Source organism: Denticeps clupeoides, unplaced genomic scaffold, assembly GCF_900700375.1.
Source record: "Denticeps clupeoides unplaced genomic scaffold, fDenClu1.1, whole genome shotgun sequence".
NCBI lineage: Eukaryota > Metazoa > Chordata > Actinopteri > Clupeiformes > Denticipitidae > Denticeps > Denticeps clupeoides.
In genome coordinates this window covers 23,536-48,223 of record NW_021629728.1, presented here as the reverse complement: position 1 = coordinate 48,223, position 24,688 = coordinate 23,536, and the positions used below count along the sequence as shown (strand labels likewise).

The following is a 24,688-nucleotide window of genomic DNA, read 5'->3' as shown; positions in this document are numbered from 1 at the left end:
TACTAACTGGCTGTTTGGTGACTTGACCCTCTTCCAGGAAGGAAGTGCATGTGAATGTTCTTGCGTTCGATGCCCTTACCTCTTCGTCACCTCAGCACAAAACTCTGAAAAGCAAGAAAAGCGAAGTCAGGGAGCGGCAGAGAGAAAGAGAGAGAGAGAGAGAGAGAGAGAGAGAGAGAGAAGAAGAGAGCCTTCGCCAAGTACAAGTGATCAAATATGAATGATTCCGGCACCATCTGCATGCAAATCTAAACAGAGTCTCCGCGGACCACTCTTGGCTTGGAAAAGAAAACGGCCGAGGCCCACAAAAACACGGCGTTCCGCGGCGGCGCGGAGCTCGATTCGCTCCGTTTTTAACGCATTAGCCGGACAACTGTTGACTGGCGGTGCTGGTAGGCGAGTGTGAAATCAGTTTTTCCGTTGCCTGGACTCGGCCCGCGGCCCTTATCCTTATCTGCATCGCCATCGCCCGCTCCGCGCCGCTCTCTCCTTTCTTTCCGTCCTTTCATCTTTTCCGCAGATAAGAGCGGAATCGCGCGAAGCTCGAGAGGGATCGGAGGGTGTATTTATTTATTAATTTCCGGGGGGATAAAGAGCGATTTATTTCAGCGGTGCAGTTGTGCAGGTTGTTCGGGGAGGCAGGCCGGTCTAGTTGCCCCTAGCAACGCTGCACTCGTTTTTTTTTTTTCTCTCCTTCCCTCGTCGGGATTTTTGCGTCCTTGGCTCCGGGAGTAAGTTATTCGTTGTTTGTTCGCAGTGAAAAGTGGGGCGGGGCGACGAGTAAACGCCGGGGCGGCGGACCTCGTACATTATCCTCGCGGCGGGCGCCGGGCCCGGGCAGAAAATTGATTATCAAAACACGAGACATTCTCACCTCGACATAATGATGCGGAATAAAACGGTGCTGGGGAGGGCCGTGATGGGAACAGCTGATCTTATTAGAAACGAAATCCTGCTAAATAAGCTGTTTTACATCCCATATAGTTCACCGGTTCGAGTTTTTGAGTAAATCTGCCGATGATCCGTATGCACGTTTGGGCTGAGAGCATCCTGGGTAAATTGCTTGTGAGGAAAGGTCTTGAGATGCCTGGATATTGTCGTCCTCTATGCCGTCTCAGACTGTGCGGACGTCACCTTTACAGTTAATATTCTCACGGATTATTGCGACCAGAGAGTTCAGATAAACTCAATAAGTATATTGACTGGCCCATAATAATCGTGTGATGTCATGATGTTCTTTCATCATAGTGACGCCTTCTGCTCTGCTGGAGACGTTTGTCACTGATCTCCCGTTGTTCCCTCGCAGGTGCACCACGCCGCATTTCGACCCGCAGCTCCCGCCCACGTCCATTGTCATCACGTTCCACAACGAGGCGCGGTCCACGCTGCTGCGGACGGTCAGGAGGTACGTGTGTTCCTCATATACTAGTAGCCTGGTAGTAGCCTAGTGGGGTAACACACTGGCCTGTGAACCAGAAGACCCAGGTTCAAACCCCGCTTACTACCATCGTGTCCCTGAGCAGGACACTTAACCCTGAGTGTCTCCAGGGGGGACTGTCCCTGTAACTACTGACTGTAAGGGTGGTAGTAGCCTAGTGGGGTAACACACTGGCCTGTGAACCAGAAGACCCAGGTTCAAACCCCGCTTACTACCATCGTGTCCCTGAGCAGGACACTTAACCCTGAGTGTCTCCAGGGGGGGACTGTCCCTGTAACTACTGACTGTAAGGGTGGTAGTAGCCTGGTGGGGTAACACACTCGCCTATGAACCAGAAGACCCAGGTTCAAACCCCGCTTACTACCATCGTGTCCCTGAGCAGGACACTTAACCCTGAGTGTCTCCAGGGGGGGACTGTCCCTGTAACTACTGATTGTAAGTCGCTCTGGACACATTTCACTGTATGCACCGTGTGCTGTGCTGCAGTGTTTCACGCTGACAATCACTTCACTTTTTTTATAAAGAACAGATTTGGTGGTCTTGCAGGCTGCCTGTAAGAACGTGCAGTAATGGTTCTCCTCTCCTCCAGTAATGGAGTGTAAAAAGAAGGGAATAAAAAAACGAGCGTTGACCTTTAGAGCCTTTCTCTCCTTCTCTCTCGTCCTCCCTCCCATTCCCAAAGCAAACGGTTCTCCGGCAAACCTTCCTCTGGCCGAATTTCAGGTCACTTTAGCCGAGTAGCCAGCGGAGATGGGGGGGGGTGTCTTTAAATGTCCACAGAGGGCCGAGAGGAAAGTGTGCGTCGGCGAACTCGCCGTTTTCAGCCAATTAAATTGTAATCCCTCCCAGTGGGTTCCCCACTGCTGCCGCGGCTCGCCTTATTGCTATTTGCGAGATCGCACCGCTTTTTTCTTTAGGACCAGAAGGAAGAATAATGATTAAAAAAGCGTGTTGCTGTCTGGAGGCCCTTGGGCCTTTGAGTGGGTGGTGAAACGCTGCTCTCCCTTGGCTGAGATCCGCCGAGACTTCTTTTCCCCGTGACATTCCCCGCGGTATACGGTCGGGTTCTTCAATGGGATTTGATCCTCGATTGAAAAGTCTTCACTGAATACATCTATAGTAGTTACAGGGACAGTCCCCCCCTGGAGACGCTCAGGGTTAACTGTCTTGCTCAGGGACAAGAAGGTAGTGAGTGGGGTTTGAAACTGGGTCTTCTGGTTCATAGATGAGTGTGTTACCCGCTAGGCTACTACTACCAAATAGTTACAGGGACAGTCCCCCCCTGGAGACACTCATGGTTAAGTGTCTTGCTCAGGGACACGATGGTAGTAAGTGGGGTTTGAACCTGGGACTTCTGGGTCATAGTCGAGTGTCTTGCCCGCTAGGCCACTACCCCCCCTCGTTTTCAGCAAGTCCAGCAACTATGCAAGCATAATTGTCTTTGTTTTTTAATAAACGAAACAAGCTTTCCTGGCACCAATAACACTATGGCACTCTGACACTCCCTACTGGGCGGGGCCTAATTAGCCTGTCATTCGGTCCAGTGCATCTTGTCCCCAACCCGGTGCCCGTGGCGATGAAGTTAATGGGGAAAACAACAGAAATGACCACACCATCAGCCCCCCCCCCCCGAGGTGCTTCAGCTCTCCTGGCCCTGTCCTCGGGTACGGGGGGGACCGCGACCTCTCCCCGGTCCCATGTGACGGGCATGAGGGCTGACAGATGAAGAAGTGAGGAAGACGCGGGATGAAAGGGGGGGGGGGGGCGAAGGAACGATGATGGGGCGACTGTTTTCTTCTCCCCCCTCGGGACAGAGTCAAAAAATAAAAACAAGAAGAAGACAATGCGGAATCGTGCGTTAGGACGCTGCATTTAACGCTCGGCCGTTTAAAGACAAGCAGCTTAAGGGCTTCAGGGTGCAGGAACACTTCCCGGCAGACAGGATAAAGGAGGCACTCGCTAAAAGAGCCCGATGGAGTTTAGGTGGAGTACAATAAAAGATGGCGTGCTCCTGTGATACGCGGAGAAGGCCGCGACGGCGCCGCTCGGAAACCTCGCCTTCCTCGTCTTTTCCAGGGAGGAAAAAGAGCCCCGCCCACGTGTCAGCAAAGCGGCGGAATGAAACAGAAGCGCTCAGCGCAGTAAAAGTGGGCTGTAAGTGAGAACTGGAGTTACTGGGAAATTGTAGGCAATTTGCAACTTTTCTAAAAAGTCTTGTGCGTGTTGTGATGGTTTTGGTGAAAACTTGTTCTAATGAGAATAGAACGGTTTCTGGATAGTAGAATTATTTTAAAGCTGCTTATGGGGCCAGTATGTTCCACCTGTTCAATTAATTTTTTTAGATTTTACAACAATGCATTTCCTGATGTTTCTCATTATATGTGCGCATTTTTCATGTAGCAATAAATAAAATAGTAAAAAACAGCCATAAATAATGGAATGATGCTCAGTTTCAAAGACTTATTGGAATTCAGCGTCTTTCTCAGATTTGTAATTTTTAATACACTTCCCAATAAATTTTTCACGTTGCCATTATGGGGGGTCGTGTGTAGAATTCTGAGGAAAAAAATTATGGATAAAATATAAAATGTATTTATTTATTTATGTAATAATATCTCAGTTCTATGAGAACCTGGAAGTTTAGGATCAATGTCAGTAGACGTCCGGATGAATGCTGAATGCGGATGCAATGTATACAGAATCACATGCAATTTGTCAGGTTAGTGAGATAACTTAGTATCACTGTAAAATATAAAATGTATTTATTTATTTTTCTTACATATATTTATGTAATAATATCTCAGTTCTATGAGAACCTGGAAGTTTAGGACCAATGTCGGCTGTTCTCTGTAGAATTTTATAATATCGCAGACGTCATGATGAATGTGGAATGGCCATTTTTTTTTCGATATTCTGATCACACTGCCTTATTTTCCATGTAAATCCCGCAAACGGCGCATCCGTAGGCTACCTGATGGCAGACTGAACGATGTTGCTTAGCAACGACTCCAACAGCGCAGCCGTAGATCGAATGATAGTCTCAGAAGCCAAAAGATAAATATAAATATGAATGGTATAATGGTGAAAATTGTTATTTTTTTATTCATTATAATACGGGAAATGTTCCAAAAATATTCAGTGAAGCAGGAATAAACGCTCCGTTCTGATGGGATTTGGAGAAACCTGGAGCAGAGAGATAATTCATGTTTCCAGAAGGAAAAGAGGGACACTTTAGAACTTTTTCGTTTTAATATCCCTCATTTCAAAGCCCAGGTAGGGCGAAGGATTATATTGGCAGAGCTCCGCCCCCACACTGATTACTCAGCTCTCACCAGCTAAATCAGCCCTTTTGTCTTCCAGTAAAGCCTTTCCGGGTTTCCAACGGATTTCTGTCAGGATGCTTAATAAAGCAGTGAGCGGCCCCGAGCACTGCTGCGTCGCGCGGGATTGGACGAGAGGTGGAGGAGATCGGGGGGTGGGGGGTGGGGGGGGGGGGCGACAGGGCGTCTCGTGATGAATGAGGCCGGCCCCGCTCAACAATGGAGGAACGGGCCCACCGGGCTGACACCGGTCCAATTATTCAGCCAGACAGAGAGGGAATATGTGCTTGTGTGTGTGGGAGAGGGCCGGCTGAAAATCCCCCACGCTGCCCTGGGAGCATCGCTGTGACGCGCCGTAATACGGTTCTAGTCTTGAGCTGTACTCTGCTCTGCTAGTGAGACAGACTGGGGGGGGGTGAAGCGGCCCACACACACTCACACCACCTCAAAACCACTACAGCAACGCGTCCACATACGCCTATAATCCGGATTTTTTTCAGCTGAATAATTACTGGGATGAATAATTAATCAATCATTATATTTCCCGGGCCGGTGCAATTTTTAATACCCAAGGATATATTGGATAGTGTGGTGGTGGTGGTTGCGTCGTGATTTTCATGTAAATGAAATCTCCTCCCTCGACAGCGTGCTGAATCGCACCCCCGTGCACCTCATCCACGAGATCATCCTGGTGGACGACTTCAGCGAGGACCGTGAGTAGAAAGTGAAATTGACTTCGGCGCGTCCATGTATGCCGATTTACTGCCGGGGTGGGGCAGAGGATGGATAGGCCTTCTTTACGTAACTTTTCCGTAACTCTTCTCTGTAGATGTATTTTAACCTAAATCCATATGTGATTTAATACCAGGCGGTAATGTTAATTGCTAGTTTCTGTTCTGCAGCAAACGACTGTCTCCTCCTTACCAAGTTGCCAAAGGTGAAGTGTCTACGGAACAACAAGAGAGAAGGTACGACTGCATCAGCTCTGTCACAGCTGTCTTGTAAGCTCGAAAACTTGAGCTGTGCAGCAGAGAGTTGGGGTTGTATTGTGTATTAATATCAGTTTAGGCACAAGTACGTATTACAACCCTAACTCTCTGCTGCAAAGGTGTATAGATGTGTAATATAAGGAAGCACCACTAGATGGCGCCTGTTTTGTTGTGAAATTACACTGTGCACAAGGTCTGTGGATTAGAGCTGCAACCAGACCAGAGATGGACAGAATCGACCAGGTTTTAAATGGGCGGGTTTAAAACATCATCGTTTCACCGCCGCAGCATCCATTTTCACATCTCTCTTACGGTAATGAAAATGCATCACCTGATGTGTTTTTAAAAAATTAAACTTTTAATACAACAAATTTACAACATGCAAAACACTCTAAACTGTCACCGAAACCAAATTACAAGCAGTGAATCGACCTGAGCCCGACTAAAATGATAGAAACAGCTCTAAAGTAGCTCTTATATAGTCTCTGAAAACCATCATGCTTAAACGATATGCGAAGATTTCACTACATCCTTATTAATGTGTTTGTTGCTTTGATTAAATAGTCGTAACTCACATGCTCTCATGCTGTGTGCTATATTCAGTATTTGAATGTCTATAGAGAGCTTCTTCTCACATTTTGATTCCATGCAGGTGCTGTATTAATAAAATGGAGTTGGTGAATAGTGAAGAGGCCAGGCCACGACTGTGGACCTCCGGAGGCGCGGGCCTGGGTGATTTTAACAGCAGGTTGCCTTTTGTCAGGCGGCGATAACGGCAGACTGTGAAGATGATTACGGCGCATTGACCGAGGCGGCGGACGGCGCCAGTGGCTGCGTGGCTTTACTGCCGGCAGCAGCCGTGCGTCCACTCGTGCTGAGGTTTTTTCGGATGAGAGAAAAAAGTGCAGGGGTGGAGAGAGCAGCCAGGCAGGGCGGGTTCAAGGATTCCTGCGTTGGACCTCGAGAGCAGGGCCAAAAAAAAAGATATGCTGCTTGTATCTGTATTATACATTGCGTTTATAAATGAAACGTTATCTCTGGTTTTGAACATCAAAAATTCAGCAGTGTGTCAGTAATAAACAGGCAAAAACAGGAAGGATCTGCTCACCAGTTAACTGTATGTTGGAGGGGAGGAACGAACTGCCCACCCCGTCCTTTTTGTTGGTGTGTAATTAAAAACCTGGCACCCGGAAGATTTAACATTTAAAAGGAGGAGGAGCCTCTCATACACTCTGGTTGATTTCATTCCCCTCCAGATGCAACGTTACCACATACCTCATTGTTTCAGTCAAACACGTTCAAAACGTTTTCCAAAAATATATCAAACCCAAAACCGTCCAATCTGGCAACACTGAGCACAAGCGCGATCTCTCTCTCTCTTTCTCTCTCTCTCTCATAAAGATCTCATTACAAAGACGAGTGCACACTGAAGAGAAACCATAATCACTGGTCTGCAGAGCCGTGGATGATACGGCCAGTCGTGTCACCTCCCACCGGGTGGGTGCGTGCGTGGTGTATAGCGGCACGATTCAGACGTGACCGCAGCAGTGGTCCGAGCTTGCTGCAGGTGAGGGAGGTCAGTGCCCGTGGGAGCCCTGTCTGAAGCAAACATCTCCGCCACCATCATCACAGGGCGAAAACGAGGGAAGGTCGTTTGGAAGAACGTCATGCTTAGTTAAGCTTGAGTCCTTACCAACTGTGACTAGATGCCTAGATGCCATTACATTTTACATTTACGGCATTTATCAGACGCCCAGTAGTTACAGGGACAGTCCCCCCCCTGGAGACACTCAGGGTTAAGTGTCTTGCTCAGGGACACGATGGTAGTAAGTGGGGTTTGAACCTGGGTCTTCTGGTTCATAGGCGAGTGTGTTACCCCACTAGGCTACTACATTTACATTTACATTTACAGCATTTACCAGACGCCTTTAACCAGAGCGACTTACAATCAGTAGTTACAGGGACAGTCCCCCCCTGGAGCAACTTAGGGTTAAGTGTCTTGCTCAGGGACATAATGGTCTTCTGGTTCATAGGCGAGTGTGTTACCCCACTAGGCCACCACCACCCCACCCCACCCCACATCTGCTCTAGTCTGAATGTGACGCTGCTATTTTTCTGTATGGGATGAAAAGGTCACCGTGCGTCAGGTTGCTGACGCTTGTCAACGCTTATTATCTCTGGTCTGGTGTAAAGTTGGTTCATCACGTGTGTTTCGCTCCTGTAGATCGCGTATAGCAGCCGCTCCGCCCACTCCCACCCCCGAACAATCAGTGCAATATTCAACCTGAAGTGGCGGCTAAATGTGCCGCGTGGCGGAATCAGGCCCTAATGAATATGCTGATTTGGTCTGCGGCGAAGTGCTGCCTTCAGCCGAACCTTTGATGTTGCCGGATGAGACAGTTCGCCACCCAGTCACCTGGATACCACCGCGGGTGAACTGTGCGTGACCCCGCAAATACACCGAGGCCGTCTGGAGTACGATCCACGTCTCACGAGAACCGATTTCTAAAGTTCCAAACGAAAAACTGTCTAAAAAAAAAAAACTGTTTTTCCCACTTTTTTATATGCGTTCACGTGTCCTGCGGTTTGGCTTCTTGACAGCGTGGTTAAAAAAAGAGACGGCGACAGAGCGTGGATTTGCGTTGTTAACGCCTCGCCGATTAGGGGCCGCCGTACGAGTGGAGGCAGAGTAAAGGGGGCGGGTTCCGTTCGTTTGTGAAGCCTTTTTGATGAAGAGCCCTGCTGAAAATACGCACTTTGGCCAAGCGTATTGATCTGTGGCCAGTCGGAGACGCTATTGCTGAAGCATCGTTACTGTTTAATGAGGCCTCGGCGAGGGAGAAGGGACGGTATAGAATGAGAAAGTCTACACATCACACAAATATGACTTCCTTTCTACTGAACTAGAGCCAAATATCGTCATTATAGCAAAATACCCCTCTACCCATTTCTGCCCTAATGAAGGTGCTAATTATACATTTACATTTACAGCATTTACCAGACGCCCTTATCAGTAGTTACAGGGACAGTCCCCCCCCCTGGAGACACTCAGGGTTAAGTGTCTTGCTCAGGGACACGATGGTAGTAAGTGGTGTTTGAACCTGGGTCTTCTGGTTAATAGGCGAGTGTGTTACCCACCAGGCTACTACCACCCTAACTAATATACTAGTGTCATCCAAAAGGGTTAAAAAAAAATTTGGTTTAATTGTTGGTGTTGAAGAGCCATTTTTAATGAAATATTGAAGAAACAACAAGATATTTTCGTAGTAAAAAAGGACTATTGTTTCCAAAAGCTTTTGGGAAAAAAAACGACAGTACTGTAGCCAGCCAGCAGGGGCGCTAGACCTGAAATCAGACGTTTTTCGTAAGCAATGTCTCCTTCATTCTAGAATTATGCCACTCCTTTTTCAACCTTTGAAATGACGTTGCGTGTTCTGCTCAGCCCGTTTGGTGTGTGTGTGTGTTTTCTGACACGTCGAGCTCTTATCAGGCTTTGTCGCGTGTTTTTGTCAAGATATTTCTTGCCTTGCAGAATGTCGCTTTTTGAGGTCACCCTCAGCCTCGTGGCATGTGTAGGTGACAATTGAGTCACACAGAACGTTCTGAGGCGCCAGTTCCCCCCCCCCGCGGAACAGCTTGCGGGCCGACGTGCCAGAACGATGTAGCAGCTTTTTGGACGCGTCTTTATTTTTATCCGCGCTGTTTGAAATGTGAGCCATCGTTTACATGCCGGCGTGTCGGGCTGGGCCACCGTTAAAGGGCCTGGGATCATAATGGGGACTAGTGACCCGTAGGCCCCAAATTGCGAACGTCACTACCCCCCCAATTGGTCTAACTTATCCCCCCCCGTCCCATCTGTAACAAATGGCGTCGATAGAAAGTCCGACCGCCCTGTTTACATGTCCTCTGTGAGGTTTCGTTTCTTCGCCTGGTCACAGACTGCTGAGTTTGAAGCCATTTAGAACTCCATTGCGGTTCCGGAATGTTGGTTCTATTAGCCGCAGGTGAAGTTAATCACAGTAGCACTCGTTCTCTCTCTCTCTCTCTCTCTCTCGCTGTTTCTCGACCCCGTTTCTTCATCCCTCGACCCTCGCATCCTCGCTCGGAGGAACTGGGCCACGCCTTCGGCCTTCACCTAGCAACCGTTGGCGGGAGGGTGAGCGCACCCATCCAGAAAATAAAGCGTTATCGAGGATGAAATGGGATTTTTAATTGGCTGGCGTGGCGTGAAACTTTCACGAAGTCCTGCGTTTTTTTTTTCTTCTTCTCGCGCAATGATGCCCGGTCCTGCGTCAGGGACTATTGATTCCGCCGCTTATCCTCGCGCAGAACGTCCTTCCGTCGCCGGGTTTATGCCGGCACACTTAATTGTGTCCCCTTGTAAATACACCCAGATGGCCCCGTTTATGTCCCTCGCCACGCATGAGTCGAACTCTAACAGTGTTCTGGAACGTGTCAATATCCCGGTCCAAGGACAAGTGGCAGAATAGAAAGCTGATAGGTTCCATTTTGGAGGGTGGCAGTAAAAAAGATCTCGCTTTAAAGCCCTGATGGGACGTCTCTCTCTCTCTCTCTCTCGTCTCTCTCTCTTCACCAGGTCTCATCCGCTCCAGGGTCCGGGGGGCGGATGCCGCCCGTGCCGGGGTCCTGACCTTCCTGGATAGCCATTGCGAGGTCAACAAGGACTGGCTGCCCCCACTGCTGCAGAGGGTGAAGGAGGTACGACCCTCTCTCCTCTTGGTTATTTATTTTTTGAGGTATAAGATTATGTTCATGTGACTTTTCTTGTCGGTGGGTTTGAACAGAAATGCCTCAGACACAACTTTAAAAGCACTGTGGTATCAGTTATTAGGCTTATAGGGTAAAATACCTAATAATATTTGGGTAATAGGGTAATATACTAACAATATAAGGGTTATAGTGTAATATACCTAATAATATAAGGGTAATAGGGTAATATACCTAATAATATTAGGGTTATAGCATAATATACACAATAATATTAGGGTAATAGGGTAATAATATCTTGTTGAGCGACACCAGGGAATACTCTGGAATTCCACGGAAGGCCGCAATCTCGGTCTGCAGCAGTCCTCGGGTAGCAAGCTGTGCGGCACTGTGTGTTCTGACACAGCTCGGGTAGGAGCAGCAGACTGTGCTTCAGATGCTCTTCTGTCCCCATGATAGTCAGGTGGTCCTGTTGCTGGGTCAGGGTTAGGCGGGCAAGCAAGTACCCTGGAAATCACTGAGACTGTTCACAGTTGTTCGTTTTATCATATTCACCCAAACATGCAAAACACACCTCCAAAAAACTGGTGATGTTCAAGTTCAAATTTATTTATGAAGCACTTTAAAACAATGCAGTTGACCGAAGACACAGACAAAAAGAAGAGAGAGAGAGAGAGACAGCAAATAAAACATTAAAATAATAATAATTAAAATAATAATAAAAATGTCTTGCAATTTGTATCAGTACATTAATCGTTGCAAATAATTAGAAATATTTTAAGTGATAAAGTCTGTAATTAAAAGCTGTAATTAGTTTGCTGTGTGTGTCAGGTTTGATGGTGGGCGTGTCTTGTGTGTCATAAATGGATTTTATTGCTTGGCACCGGCTCCTCGCTTGTAGAGTTTAACCAAAACGATGGACTCATCATTTAGTTTGTAGATGTCACCCACATGGGAAGTGGGAAGTCACTCTGGTGACACGTTCGTTGTGAGTATACATGCTGAGCCTCTTTTCCACACTCCCACAGACTTTTAATGCTTTAAATGCTTTTTTAGGTCACTCTTGAGTTGCATATGCATGGTGCGTGCACCCCCATTGCCGGCGTTAGCCATAGAAAGAACATAGATGGAAAAATGAGCGAATCAGAAAAAGCCCTTTCGAACCTATGTCACTTCAAAACTCAGTTGTTAAGGGAGCGGACCCGTAATCAGAAGGTTGCCGGTTCGAATCCCGATCCGCCACTGAGGTCCCCACACACTGCTCCCCGGGCGCCTGTCATGGCCGCCCACTGCTCACCAAGGGTGATGGGTTAAATGCAGAGGACACGTTCCTTCTGTCACTGTGTGCTGTGCTGCTGTGTATCACAATGACAATCACTTCACTTCACTAACAGCAAGTTGAAGACATGGCGGAACATCTTCGTTCTTCTGCTGTCTCTCCTTCCCCTTCAGATTCTGTATCTCCAAAGACATTTTGTTCCAACCTTTACAGTTTTCTGAGTTTTATCAAGCGGAGGCGGGTCGACTGGAGGGAGTGTCACAGCGCTGTTAGCCAATCAGAGGCGAGACATTTGCATGACATGAACATCATGAGTAAAAGACGAGGTTGTGTCATTCTCCACCAACAGCCTGAAACAGGAGCACCCGAGCAACCCGACTCACAGGGCTTCTGCTCCGGCTCGAGACCACTGCAAAATTCATGAAAAAAACCATCGTAACAAGCTTTTTTCTGAAGAATTAAGAATTAATTTTCAGATGTGTGATTAATTAGCTCCAATTCTTTAATTGATTGCAAGTTAATTTTGCAGTGAGTGTTTTAATTAGTCTTGAAAAGGGACGGCATTACCCCGCATTCTCAGTTGTCTTACGGTTTACAGTGAAACGTTTGCCGTTTCTACACCGCAGCCTCAGGTTGTGTATAATCTCGGAGAAAAGATGCAGCATTTGTCCTTCTGCAACCATTGCGCCGCTGTTTTTTTTTCTCCGCCTCGGAACGGAAGAGAGATCGGCCCCATCAGCACACATCTCCTCAGCGATAAATAACACGGCGAAAAGGCGGCGAGCAAAATAAAGCGCTTGAAGCCCCTCTGCAGCGAGCCCTTTTCGCAGACGGATTTACAAACCAGAAGGGAAAAGGCCGCCGAATAATTAATTTGTCTGCCCCCCACCCCGTCGAGAACCGCTGTCCCCTATCAGATCCTGTAATTTATTTGCTGATACAGGAAGCTCTTGTCTACAATCGATACGTACAGGGTAGGAGGGGGGGGATTGATTTCTCCGGGACTATCCATCAACGTCCAGGTATGTATATATCTATTTCGAAGTGTATTACGTATCGATCCAGTTACCAGGCATTATCGTACGCTCGGCCTCACCCCACGTGCCGAAACAGGCTTCCCATGAGACAAAAAACGTACTGGGAATCGGGCTTTGGTCATCCTGCCAGTTTGGCAATGGCGTGGCGCTCGAGTGACCCCACCCCAGGTGTGGTGAGCGGCGGCGGGCTAATGGATTTCAGCGTCGCTGTTATTGGTGGCGGAGAATCCGCCGCCGTTGGAAGCGACTTGGCACGACAGCGACAACAAAATAAATGCCTCCGACAGCAGAGATGCAAATCATACACAGAATGGGGTGTCAGAGCATGCATAATGTGTGTGTGTGTGTGTGTGTGTGTCAGTGCATAAGATTGATTGTATCCATTTGTATTTGTGTCGGTCTATCGCAGTAAGTAACTATGCATGTCCATAGTGTGTATAGTGTATAGTAGATGTAGTGTGTATAGTAGATATAGTGTGTAGAGTAGGTATAGTGTGTATAGTAGATATAGTGTATAGTGTGTGTATGTATACTGTGTATGGTAGATATAGTGTGTATAGTGTGTATATGTGTATAGTAGGTATATTGTGTATAGTGTGTATAGTAGGTATAGTGTTTATAGTGTGTATATGATTATCATGTGTATAGTATATGTGTTAGTAGTTAGTAGATATAGTGTGTACAGTAGGTATAGTGTGTATAGTGTGTTATTAGTAGTTATGTAGATATAGTGTGTACAGTAGGTTAGTGTGTTCTTCGGTTCTGGTGTGATCTTGTAGGTATGTGTGTGTGTTCTTGAGGACTTTGAGGACTTTTACCAGAAAAAAAATGAAAGATTTACTACAGCTAGCTTTAAGCTACTACTTATTAATCATGTTGGTTAGTTAGTGTGTAATCATTGACACCCAAATGCTGAACTTATAAACTTTTTATGAACGTATAAACTTTTGTATAAAGTTAAAGGGGGGAGGAGCCTGTCGGTGGGATTGACAGCTCTCACACACCTAACTTTCACGTTCTGGCCAAATTTTAAATCCCCAACCAGTCAGTACCTGGTGCTGGGACCACGGCCACTACCAACACACATTCTGACATTGGTGAACTAGTGAACTAGTCACCGGTATAGTTTTACAGTTTGCTTTTGTTTACAAGTGTGACTTGTCTTAAAATTACCAAGAGTCAATGGACCTTGCTCACTGTATGTGTGTGAGAGTTTATATATTTGTTTTTGTGTGTGTGTGTTTGTCCAAGAAAGAACATTTTGTGTCCATGGATAAGAGTGACTTTGTGTTTGTGTGTGTGTGTGTGTGTGGGAGGATGGCCGTGTCGTCAGTCACGGTTGTGAGCAGTTCAGTGGCGCTGGCTGTGACTGTGACAGCCCCAGACCGGGCCGCATGTGACGGCTATTTACGGAGCCCGCCAGCTCGCGCCACGCTTGTTAACCTGCCGGCGACTCGGCCAGATTATTCCTCCCCCGACCGTCCACCGTCCACGCTGTCATCACCCGACTCCGTCCCGCCAGGCCACGCGCGGAACTTCACCAAATGCCGCGATGCAGCAGCGGAATTACGGTTCTGTTTAAACCAGTTCCGCAGGTCATTAGCAGCGTCGCAAATTAAAGTGCCGGGAACTGAAGCTCCAACTTATAATTATCTTCACCATTCCTCCTGCCATGGAGCCGGCGGGTAAAAAGCAACCTCTCTTCCTGCTTCCTCCCCCCAGGACCCCAGCTGCGTGGTGAGCCCAGTCATCGACATCATCAACATGGACACCTTCGCCTACGTCGCGGCCTCCTCCGACCTGCGTGGAGGTACTGCCCGGTCTCCTCTGCTCTTCCAGCCCCCCCACCCGATTCAACCGTTTAATTATTCACCAGACCGTAACTCATTGTACGTAACGTAACCCACAGAACATAACGAAATTCATGACTAACGTCTTCGTCAACTAACGTTTTTGACATGATTGAAACAAGACCAGATGCAACGTAAGTGCTGGCCATGTGACGATAACTATAACAAAGAAAATTATCTAATTTAATTTAATTATCTAATTTAATTTAAAACTATACAAAATGTCTCTCCATTTTCGTTGACGTAATAATACGTTACTCCCTGTTTAATCACGTTCTCATTTTTATGCAGTATTTCTGTGTCCTGTGTCTCCCATCCGATCGCACAGATGGTGTCGAATCCTATATTCCCGTAAACGCCATTAATTACATTTCTGGATACTTGTGGTGGTTTAGCAGATGTTTGGATGCACTTTCTTTACAATGAAGTGGAAAGCACAGGGGAAAATGTAGAGTATTCTGAAGTCTATAAGGTAACAATAATCGAATAATAATGATTTTGACCAAAATAAAATATTCTACCAGGCACTTGTAGTATATTGACTGGGTTAAATAGAATTGCAAAATACAATTTTCGTGGACTAAAACTAGAAATTGCCATAAATTCTGACTAAAATAAGACTTTTAGTTGACTGAAACAGGACTGGGACTAAAATGAGTCTGGACGTTAATACAACTAATAAAAAATAAAATTATAGCTCCACACAAAGACTAAACTAAAACTAAAATTAAGACAGGCCCCCCAAACACAACTGTAAGACACACAATAAAAAAAAAATAATGGTTTGGCGTCAATAGCGCCACATCGACCCACGCTGAAACCCCGGGCCACTAACTGCTGCGTTGGCACTCTGGGAGAACCTTGGACCCCCGGTCCACCTCCCCTCCCACCGTGGCTCATTAACAGAACAAATTCAGAGCCCCCTCCTCCTCCGCCCAACACAGACTGCATTTTAATGCGATAACAGCCCGCCTTTCAGCGTCTCCACATCGTTGCCGGAAAGAGACGTTTTTTTTTTTTTTTTTTTCCCAAAGGTCATCTCCAAGATCAGCCGCAGTCGAACGGTGACCGTCCCGTAATTAATCATTACTGTAATTAAGGGGCGGCCGCGTCAGCAGAAGCGGCGGCTTTAATTATTGACAGTGGCCCGGCGAAGAGATGAATAAAGGTGGTGATGAAGGGGAGCGGCGTGGTGTGGGCGAGCAATCACCGGTGAACATGCGGCCACGGGCTGAATGCTGCAGAAGAAATGAATATGGTCTCCTTTCACTTATTCATCGATCAATGGTCCTGTACACGTGCGCTGTACATTCCTCAATAAACTCAATAATCACATTTGAATTCAAATTCACCATTCCATTTATTAGCTGATGTTGATCGGAAAACCACAATGATATAAACTGTTATAGAAATTCGGTCTTTGATCAAGGAGTTTTTTAGAACATTTTCAAAATCATACACAAATTAATTTGTCGATCGCTGCAATTAATTTAAAACCTTCAGTATGTTAGCGTAGCTGCATTTTGTTAACGGCACTCTTGCGCATATGCGTTGTGTCAACGTTTGCAACAACGTAACCTCTTAACCCGCAATAAACTTGAGTGATTGGCTGACGTGTTCGCGTCCAGGAAAATCTGCATAAATCAATTCGATTGGCCACATTTAGTCTTCGGAATTAATCGCGATTAATTGCTAAATGTGTGAATAGTTAGTTAGAGTAGTTCACCGATCGGCAATTAAATTTGAAAATTGATGGCATTGTATTCATTGTGAAATGAGAATTAACATGTTCACATTCGTGGTGATGAAGGTGACTCGGCGTGCAAGGTCTACAGTAATAATGCCCAAAATATACGTTAATAAAGCTACACGGAGACTCTGTTCAGTTGCTGAAAAGCCGCTGCCGTGGAGCCGTATCATCTGATTCATCTCGACTGTCCCATTTTCCCCTAATTTATTCATTCTTTCGCTTTTCACCTCCTTCAGCTGGATCCTCTCATTATTTTTTTACCGCCGCCTTTTTTCCCCTCTCTTTACACATGCCCGTCCCCGTGTTTTTTCTCCGCCACTCCGTGAAAGTTGAGTTTGAGCGATAATGAAGCGTCTGGCTCTCGACATCATTCCTCTGTCCCCGTCCCGAGCTCCGTGTCCTGATTGTCTTCGTCTCTCTGCTGCAGGCTTCGACTGGAGTCTCCATTTCAAGTGGGAGCAGCTTTCTGCCGAGCAGAAAGCCAGGAGGGGTGACCCCACCGAACCCATTAAGTAAGTGAAGGGGAGCATAAAGACGGATATTAGGGGCTGGAGGGGGTTTGGCGGTCGGACGCTGGGTTTCATCAGGTTGGGGAAGGAAAATCTCTCTCTCTCTCTCTTCCTCTTTTCCTCCCGGCGGCCTTCCGGCGAGCTGCGATTCCGAACGCTTCATCAAGGTCGTGGTGGTGTGCCAGAAAGGCTCCTGGAAGAAGCCCCCGAAGATGTCGCGGCCAGATAAGGCACCTCGGCCGGCGAGTGAGGTTTCAAACGCCGTTTGATCCCGACCCGGAGTTAATGGCCACGTTTTTTTCCCCTCTCTCTCCCCTCTCCGTGCGTTCCGATTGATCTTCCATCCTTTTTACTTTGCCGCGAGCCTGTGCCACGCAGCCAAATGAACAAAGACGGGGCGACTGAACAGAAACATCCGAGCAGTTGGCAGGTTTCTAATGCCTGTACAGTGCGCTCATTGGCTCGCCAGCTGATGGGGCGGTGGTGGCCTAGCGGTTGAGGAAGCGACCCCGTAATCAGAAGGTTGCCGGTTCGAATCCCGATCCGCCAAGGTGCCACCGTCCCCAAACACTGCTCCCCTGTCATGGTGCCCACTGCTCACCAAGGGTGATGGTTAAACACAGAGGACACGTTTCACTGTGCGCAGTGAAGTGACGATCAATTTCACTTCGATGACGCGGAATAAAACAAAAAAAAAAAAAAAACGCTTCAGAAATAAATGATTCTTCCTCTGTGGTTCCATTTCCACGGAAACCCCCCTCCCTCCCTCGCTCCGCTCCGTGCTTTTCCCGGCCTTCTCCTCCGAGATCTGAAAGCTCTCTGCTTTCTCCTCTCTCCCGGTGCCCCCACTTTTCTCCCATCTCGTCAGCTCTCATCTCCGTTATTTTCCTCGCGACTGTTCTGTGGAGGCCAACGTGTAATGCGGCATCCGCTCAAACATAACGCGCATTCGTACGAGTCAGCAAACCAATTTCACCGCCTTTCACCTCCAAAGTGAACGTTTGAAGGACGCGAGGTCACGCTGAATTGGACCGTTGGACGTCCAAACATAATCGGTCCATCTCCAGTGAGTTCTAGTGAACACGTGTGAGGAAATTCTTGGTTTCACCTCTGGGTGAAACTCCTGGTCGTGACCATGGACGTCACTCCTGATGAAGATGAGGGGGTTTTTTTTTCCCCAGCACAACAGCTGGGGGAACGCGATGGGGCCACAGATGGTGTCATCGCCGCACTGGAGTGTCTTTTCTTTATTTCCCGTGATGGCGGGGGGTGGGGGGGGGGTTATTTATGTGGTGGCACGAAAGAGGTCGACGATGAAACGTCCGCGCCGCTCACCAGGCTCCGCCTTTATTTACCACCCAGCCCCAGCTGTTGCGCTCCGCTATCACCCTGTACGGTATTTATTATCTCCTCGTCTCTGCAGTCCAGGACCCAGCTCGTGCAACAAAATCGCAATATGCGGAAAAATGCTTTTTAAAACGCAGTCTACAGTCCGCATGGCACTATTTACAACAAATATTAGAGATTTCTTATCTATTCATTCATATTGCAACTACTACAGTACAAAAAAGGAATCTGGATGAGGGTCAATAAAAAAATATTTTCGTGCCGCTGTGGAAAAGGCGAGAAATTCACCTCAGAGGAGAAAAAAATGGAGGTCCTCTGGGTGGGGAGGTTCTCCGCAGACCAGCTCTCCTCCACCTGCCGGCTGTTTGGTCAGATGTCGGAAAGTCCATTACAGCCTGGCCTGGAGTCCGGCAGGAATGAGGCTAGGCGGTCTAACCCTCCCTTTCCTCGTCTCTCATCGACTGACACCACCGGCTGAGATGCCGACGTCTGCGCTGCCGACTTCAAAGCAGGAAATGAAAGTGATGAGGAAGCTGGAGCTGGATTCTGCCGGAGGGCAGCGCACTGTGATGGAATTAAAAAATGGTTTCCATTCCAGTCCGTTCTGAACGGACACGGCCTTTTATGTCCTTCACCTACTTGTCCAGATAGATAACAGCTTCATAAAATGAATTAAAATAACTGCGATGGAGGTCTGTGCCTCTGTAGTGGAAAGTGGTGCATAGACGTGAGCTTATTTGAATTCTGTAGTCCTACGATGTTATGTGAACATTATTCAGACGAGAGTTACATTGCACGTTGGTAATAGTTGTAGTCTACAGACCGTTTTCTATGTTTGAGTCTGAAGAACTTCCCTCTGAGCATTTTATTGAAATTCAAAAATTATTATTTTTTTCGGTATTTTAAGAAATTCCCTCAAGGTGTTCAAGGACCGACATAGTAAAAAATAACATGTTGTATAAATCAATTTGTAATATATTTTTCAAGTTCGTTATTTATAGAAATAACAGATAGATAGAAGTCCCGGAAAATGAACCTTAATTATTTTTATATTAACCTATGTTTAAAAAGGGGAGGAGCCTGTAGGCATGATTGACAGCTCTCGCACACCCTACTTCCTCATTCCGGAGGATTTAATCCCCTCCGGTCAATACGTGACACACCCGGGTGCAGCGCAGCGTCCTTCTCCTCCCTTTCTCCTCCTTTCCCCCCCGTTCTCTACACTCCTAATACCCCTCGTACACAAACGTGACCACGCCCACCACCAACACCCGGCCAATGCAGCATAACTTTTAGGGGCAGTGGTGGCCTAGCGGGGAAGGAAACGGACCCATACTCAGAAGGATGCCGGTTCAAATCCTGATCCGCCGAGGTGCCACTGAGCACCACACACTGCTCCCCGGGCGCCTGTCATGGCTGCCCACTGCTCACCAAGGGTGATGGGTTAAATGCAGAGGACAAATTTCACTGTGTGCACCGTGTGCTGTGCTGTGGTGTATCACATGCTTCAACATGCAAGTTATCTTCAGTGGGGCTGACAGGCAGCAGTCAGGCAGCGGCACGTTTGATCCGGTGCTTCCGAGCGCGTTCAGGCCATCGACGTCGGTATCAGGAACAGGGATAATGAGACTCTATCCTCTTACACGTCTCGCCGGCCTCCGCCCGTCAGCGGTTACACCAGGCCCTGGACCGACTCCGGTATCACTCAATCAGTTCACCCACGGCCCCCCGCCACGGCGGCCATTATTCTCAATAAGCCCCAGCTGGAGGAGGAAATGAGTTTTTAAACAAAGGCCGCCTGACTCTCGTCCTCGCGCACCTCCACGCAGCCACAGAGTCTATAAATCCACTCCGAGAGAGGAGAGGCGAGAGAGAATCCTTTATTTACCCTCACCTTCATCTTCCAACATTATCATAACCGGATTGGTATGATAATACGCAGATGTGAGACTGTCCTTGCGGTCAGGAAGGAGTCGTTTTTTTGCATAGAGCTGAGTGCAGCGAGCTGTCGCCTGTGCCGATGATGAATATGTAAAGCTTTACCCACAATTCCATGTGTCCCGACAGGACGCCCATCATTGCGGGGGGACTGTTTGTGATTAATAAGTCCTGGTTCAATCACCTGGGGAAATATGACACGGCCATGGACATCTGGGGAGGAGAGAACTTCGGTGAGTGAGTCTTGTCATATAGTTTTTTTATTCTTTTATAGTCAAGGTATTAAAGTTGTTATATATACAGTACAGGTCAAAAGTTTGGACACCTTCTCATTCAACGTGTTTTCTTTACCTTCGTGACCATTTACGTTGGTGGATTCTCACTGAAGGCATCAAAACTATGAATAAACACATGTGGAGTTATGTACTTAACAAAAAAAGGTGAAATAAGTGAAAACATGTTTTATATTCTAGTTTCTTTGCTCTGATTACTGCTTTGTACACTCTTGGCATTCTCTCGATGAGCTTCAAGAGGTCGTCACCTGAAATGCTTCTCCAACAGTCTTGAAGGAGTTCCCAGAGGTGTTTAGCACTTGTTGGTCCAGCTCACCCCAAACCATCTGGATTGGGTTCAGGTCCGGTGACTGTGGAGGTCAGGTCTCCATGTTGTGTTAAGTACAGAACTCCACATGTGTTCATTCATAGTTTTGGTGCCTTCAGTGAGAATCTACCAATGTAAATGGTCATGAAGATCAAGAAAACATGAATGAGAAGGCGTCCAAACTTTTGGCCTGTACTCTGTGTGTGTGTGTGTGTGTGTGTGTGTGTGTGTGTGTGTGTGTGTATATATTTCACAAATAATAATTATAATAACAGTCTGGAATTATTGTTTTATTGATGTTTTACAGTGTATGGGTGAGAAAGCAACATACCTTAGTATACATGTCTATTTGAGTGAATAACTGATAGATCATATAATCAAATAATCAGATTTGACATGGCTTTTGGCATGTGCCGCATCAGCACCAAAAATCCGGCAATGACATCAATAACCAGCCATCACGTAAATTAGTTTGCGGCTGGTTAGCAGGTTATTATAGACCAAGTCAAGTAATCATTGTATCTAACAGAGTATTGCAAGTAAACCATTACATGTGTGAAATGTTAAGCGATTAAGTGCACGCGTGAGTATGTTCATGTCTGTGAATTTGTGAGCGTGTCTAAGTGAGATTATTTCAGTGTGAGAGTATGTAAGCGATGGAATTTCATGGAAAAACAGTGAGTCAGTAAGAGAGTCAGTAATGTTAATGGGTTAATGCGATTTTGAGGTGTAGAACTAAGATACGGGATCCAGCGGGTGATGAGTGTAAGTGTATCGCTGGACACGCTGGTGAATGATGTCACATTCCCGTCTAGGGGGGAGGAACGGGGACAGGGAGGACAACATGGAAGTGCACGAAAGTGGTGTACCGTGCACACCATAAACCCCTCAACCAAACACACACAACTATATACACACTAACAGAGGGGGAATCCACGCACATAGGGTGGTAGCAGCCTAGTGGGTAACACACTCTTCTATGAACCAGAAGACCCAGGTTCAGATCCCGCTTACTACCATTGTGTCCCTGAGCAGGACACTTAACCCTGAGTGTCTCCAGGGGGGGACTGTCCCTGTAACTACTGGGCATCTGGTAAATGCTGTAAACATAGAAACACACGGGCAGAGGAGGGTACACATAGAAGGGCCAACACTAAATACAAGAACAAAAACTGTACACTCCGAACTCCTCCGTGAGCACTAAGCCGTCGACTTCCTGTTTCAGGCCTCTTCTTATGCTGGCAGTGGCAGATGGGCGGAGCCAGCAGTCGGACACACACCTAAAAAGGAACAACACACACACACAGACACACACACAGAGTGGCAAGCAGAGTTTCTCCCTTTACTGCTTTACTGGGACGTAACAACCAGCACGCGTCTGTGTGCTGTGTGATGGCGGGCGGCCCATCAGCTTTAATGTCCAGACTCGTCCTTATGGGGCACCCTGGGCCATTGTCTTACAGGGGTGAACGTGTGTGGGATATGTCACCCTTTAGCGGCTGTGCGGTCTGCTCGATGCGAAATTCCCGTCGGAGGACCGAGCAAACGGCTGCGTCAGAGTCGGGCCCAGTTCCCCGCGGAACCTTCTGGAAGGCAAATATTTAGACTGTCGTGGCAGCAGCCCAGTGCTGGAAAGATAACACACTGCAGCGTCCCCATCCCCCTGGTCTCCAAACGTCCTCCAACACGAGGGGGCCGGGCGCTGTCAACCAGCCCGCCGCGGCGGCACGCTGCTCCGGCAGTAACAGCGCCTGCGAGAGGAGCTGCGGGACGCTCCGGGCTCCGCCTTCCTGCTGCCTCGGCTCCCATGGGAGCGGAGGCGCGATTCTGCCGCCTGGAGCGCTCTAGGACTGCCGGAGAACCCATGCAGGTGTCCCGTCACGTGTTCCGGAGGCCGAGGACTCGATAAAACCAGTTTCCCCTCCGTGACAAGATAACACGGCAGCACCAGCATACACTTTTCATGCAAAGGCTAATAAATAACTAGGGCTGCCGCTCCCTTGCTCCCTGCACAGCAGACACGCCCACCCTCAAGCGTTGACTCGGTGCGTTCGTGCCAGAGTACAGTAGACAGAATTTAAAAAGATAAATAAATGCGGCGATTAACGCAGCCATCAGAATAAAAACATTCGGCACATGATCACATGCCCACCATGATAGATCAATACCGGATCCAGGTGCATCGATCATGATTCGCAAATATCATAGTATACTGTTGTCCTGCCTACAAAAAAAATGTGGTTATCACAGGAAACAGAAACATATTTAAAAAAAACGTATCATGCTGGGGACATTACAGGGACATTGGGAGAACATTTTCTAGATGTCCCAGGGACGTTATTGCAAGGTATTGGGATTGTAAATGTGATTTCGACAACGTGAAATTGTTCAGTTACCGGACCACAGGCGGAGCGCAGCGTAACAAACATGAACTCAACCTCCATACACCAACACAACACAACAGTTCATAGATCAACGATGTACGTCAACGTTCAACCCTGAAATATGAAAAACTGGCCTCATTATTATTACTAGAGACAAAAACTCCACACACAATTTTACTGGGCCTAATGAAGTGACTGGCTTGCGATTGTTCTAGGACAGCGTTGATAAAGATTTTCTTGGCAGGTGCTAGGTGTTGACGTTTGGGGCACGTTAGCACGTTAGCATGCTAGCATGCTAATGCTAATGTAAAAAAAAACTGTCAATGTAACATAAACAATGATCTATCCTCAAAGTTGGGGGCAGGGCAGAGGGCAGCGGTGGCCTAGCGGGTAAGGAAGCGGTTGCCAATTCGAATGGCCAAGGTGCCACTGAGCAGGCTACCTGTCATGCAACACATTTCGTGTCGCACAATGACTTTCACTTCACTTTTTAAGTTGTTTCTGTGCATTTCGAGGGCTCATTGTGGAAGTGGCGAACGTAACGTGTGTTTTTTGTGTCCTTTTCCCAGTTTTCCTGGGTTTTTCTCAATTTTTCCAACATCCGTTGGTGTCAGATTGTGCGTCAAGGCCTGGCCTCAACTACCTGCCGGGGCAAAAACAGTGTTGCAACACGAGAATAAATGTTCTATCAATACTGACAGATTATAAAAATTATAAAAAGTAAATAAAGGCTGACCATTTCCTTATCTTGGGGGGAAAAAATCTTTATTTATGATGCATGAGCAAAATAATGATCAAATTTCTCGAATGCACCTGCCAGGGGTCAGTGGTGTCCTAGCGGTTAAGGAAGTGCCACCGTAATTAGAAGGTTGCCGGTTTGAATCCCGATCCGCCAAGGTGCCACTGAGGTGCCACTGAGCAAAGCACCGTCCCCACACACTGCTCCTGTCATGGTGCCCACTGCTCACTCAGGGTGATGGGTTAAATACAGAGGACACATTTCACTGTGTGCACCGTGTGCTGTGCTGCTGTGTATCACAATGACAATCACTTCACTCACTCACTCATAGTAAACCCGCTGCTAAACAGTTGCACGCCACGGTCGTGGTAAATAACCACCCCCGCCTGCCTTGCAGAGATCTCCTTCCGCGTGTGGATGTGCGGCGGCAGCCTGGAGATCATCCCGTGCAGCAGGGTGGGACACGTGTTCCGCAAGAAGCACCCGTACGTCTTCCCCGAAGGGAACGCCAACACCTACATCAAGTAAGCCGCTCCGAAGGCGCCGTCCGGCATTATTTCATCTACAATTTTTACTCTGGAATTCATCCACGGTTTCCTCTGAGGGCGCATGACACTTTTGGCCAAAACATTGACAGGCCAGACACCTCCCAGAATGCAATAGCCTTGCACCATGGGAAAGGAAAGTGGTTTGGGGGGTAAACTGTCCACAATCTCATGTGGTTGGTGGGGAGTCTGACGAGTTTTAAATGTAATTGTGTTTCCGGTCAAGTGATCCACA

The 24,688-nt window shown here is 47.5% G+C and overlaps 1 protein-coding gene across 1 annotated transcript in view; it reads left to right on the top strand.

Annotated features, from left to right (window-relative positions):
* LOC114772864 (polypeptide N-acetylgalactosaminyltransferase 14-like) overlaps nt 1-24,688 on the top strand; it is a 77,254-nt gene that overhangs the window by 37,990 nt on the left and 14,576 nt on the right. Inside the window, 8 exon segments of the mRNA XM_028965585.1 lie at nt 1,307-1,405; nt 5,404-5,471; nt 5,661-5,726; nt 10,345-10,466; nt 14,514-14,601; nt 16,819-16,903; nt 20,315-20,418; nt 24,306-24,432. Coding sequence (XP_028821418.1) covers nt 1,307-1,405; nt 5,404-5,471; nt 5,661-5,726; nt 10,345-10,466; nt 14,514-14,601; nt 16,819-16,903; nt 20,315-20,418; nt 24,306-24,432 — 759 coding nt within the window.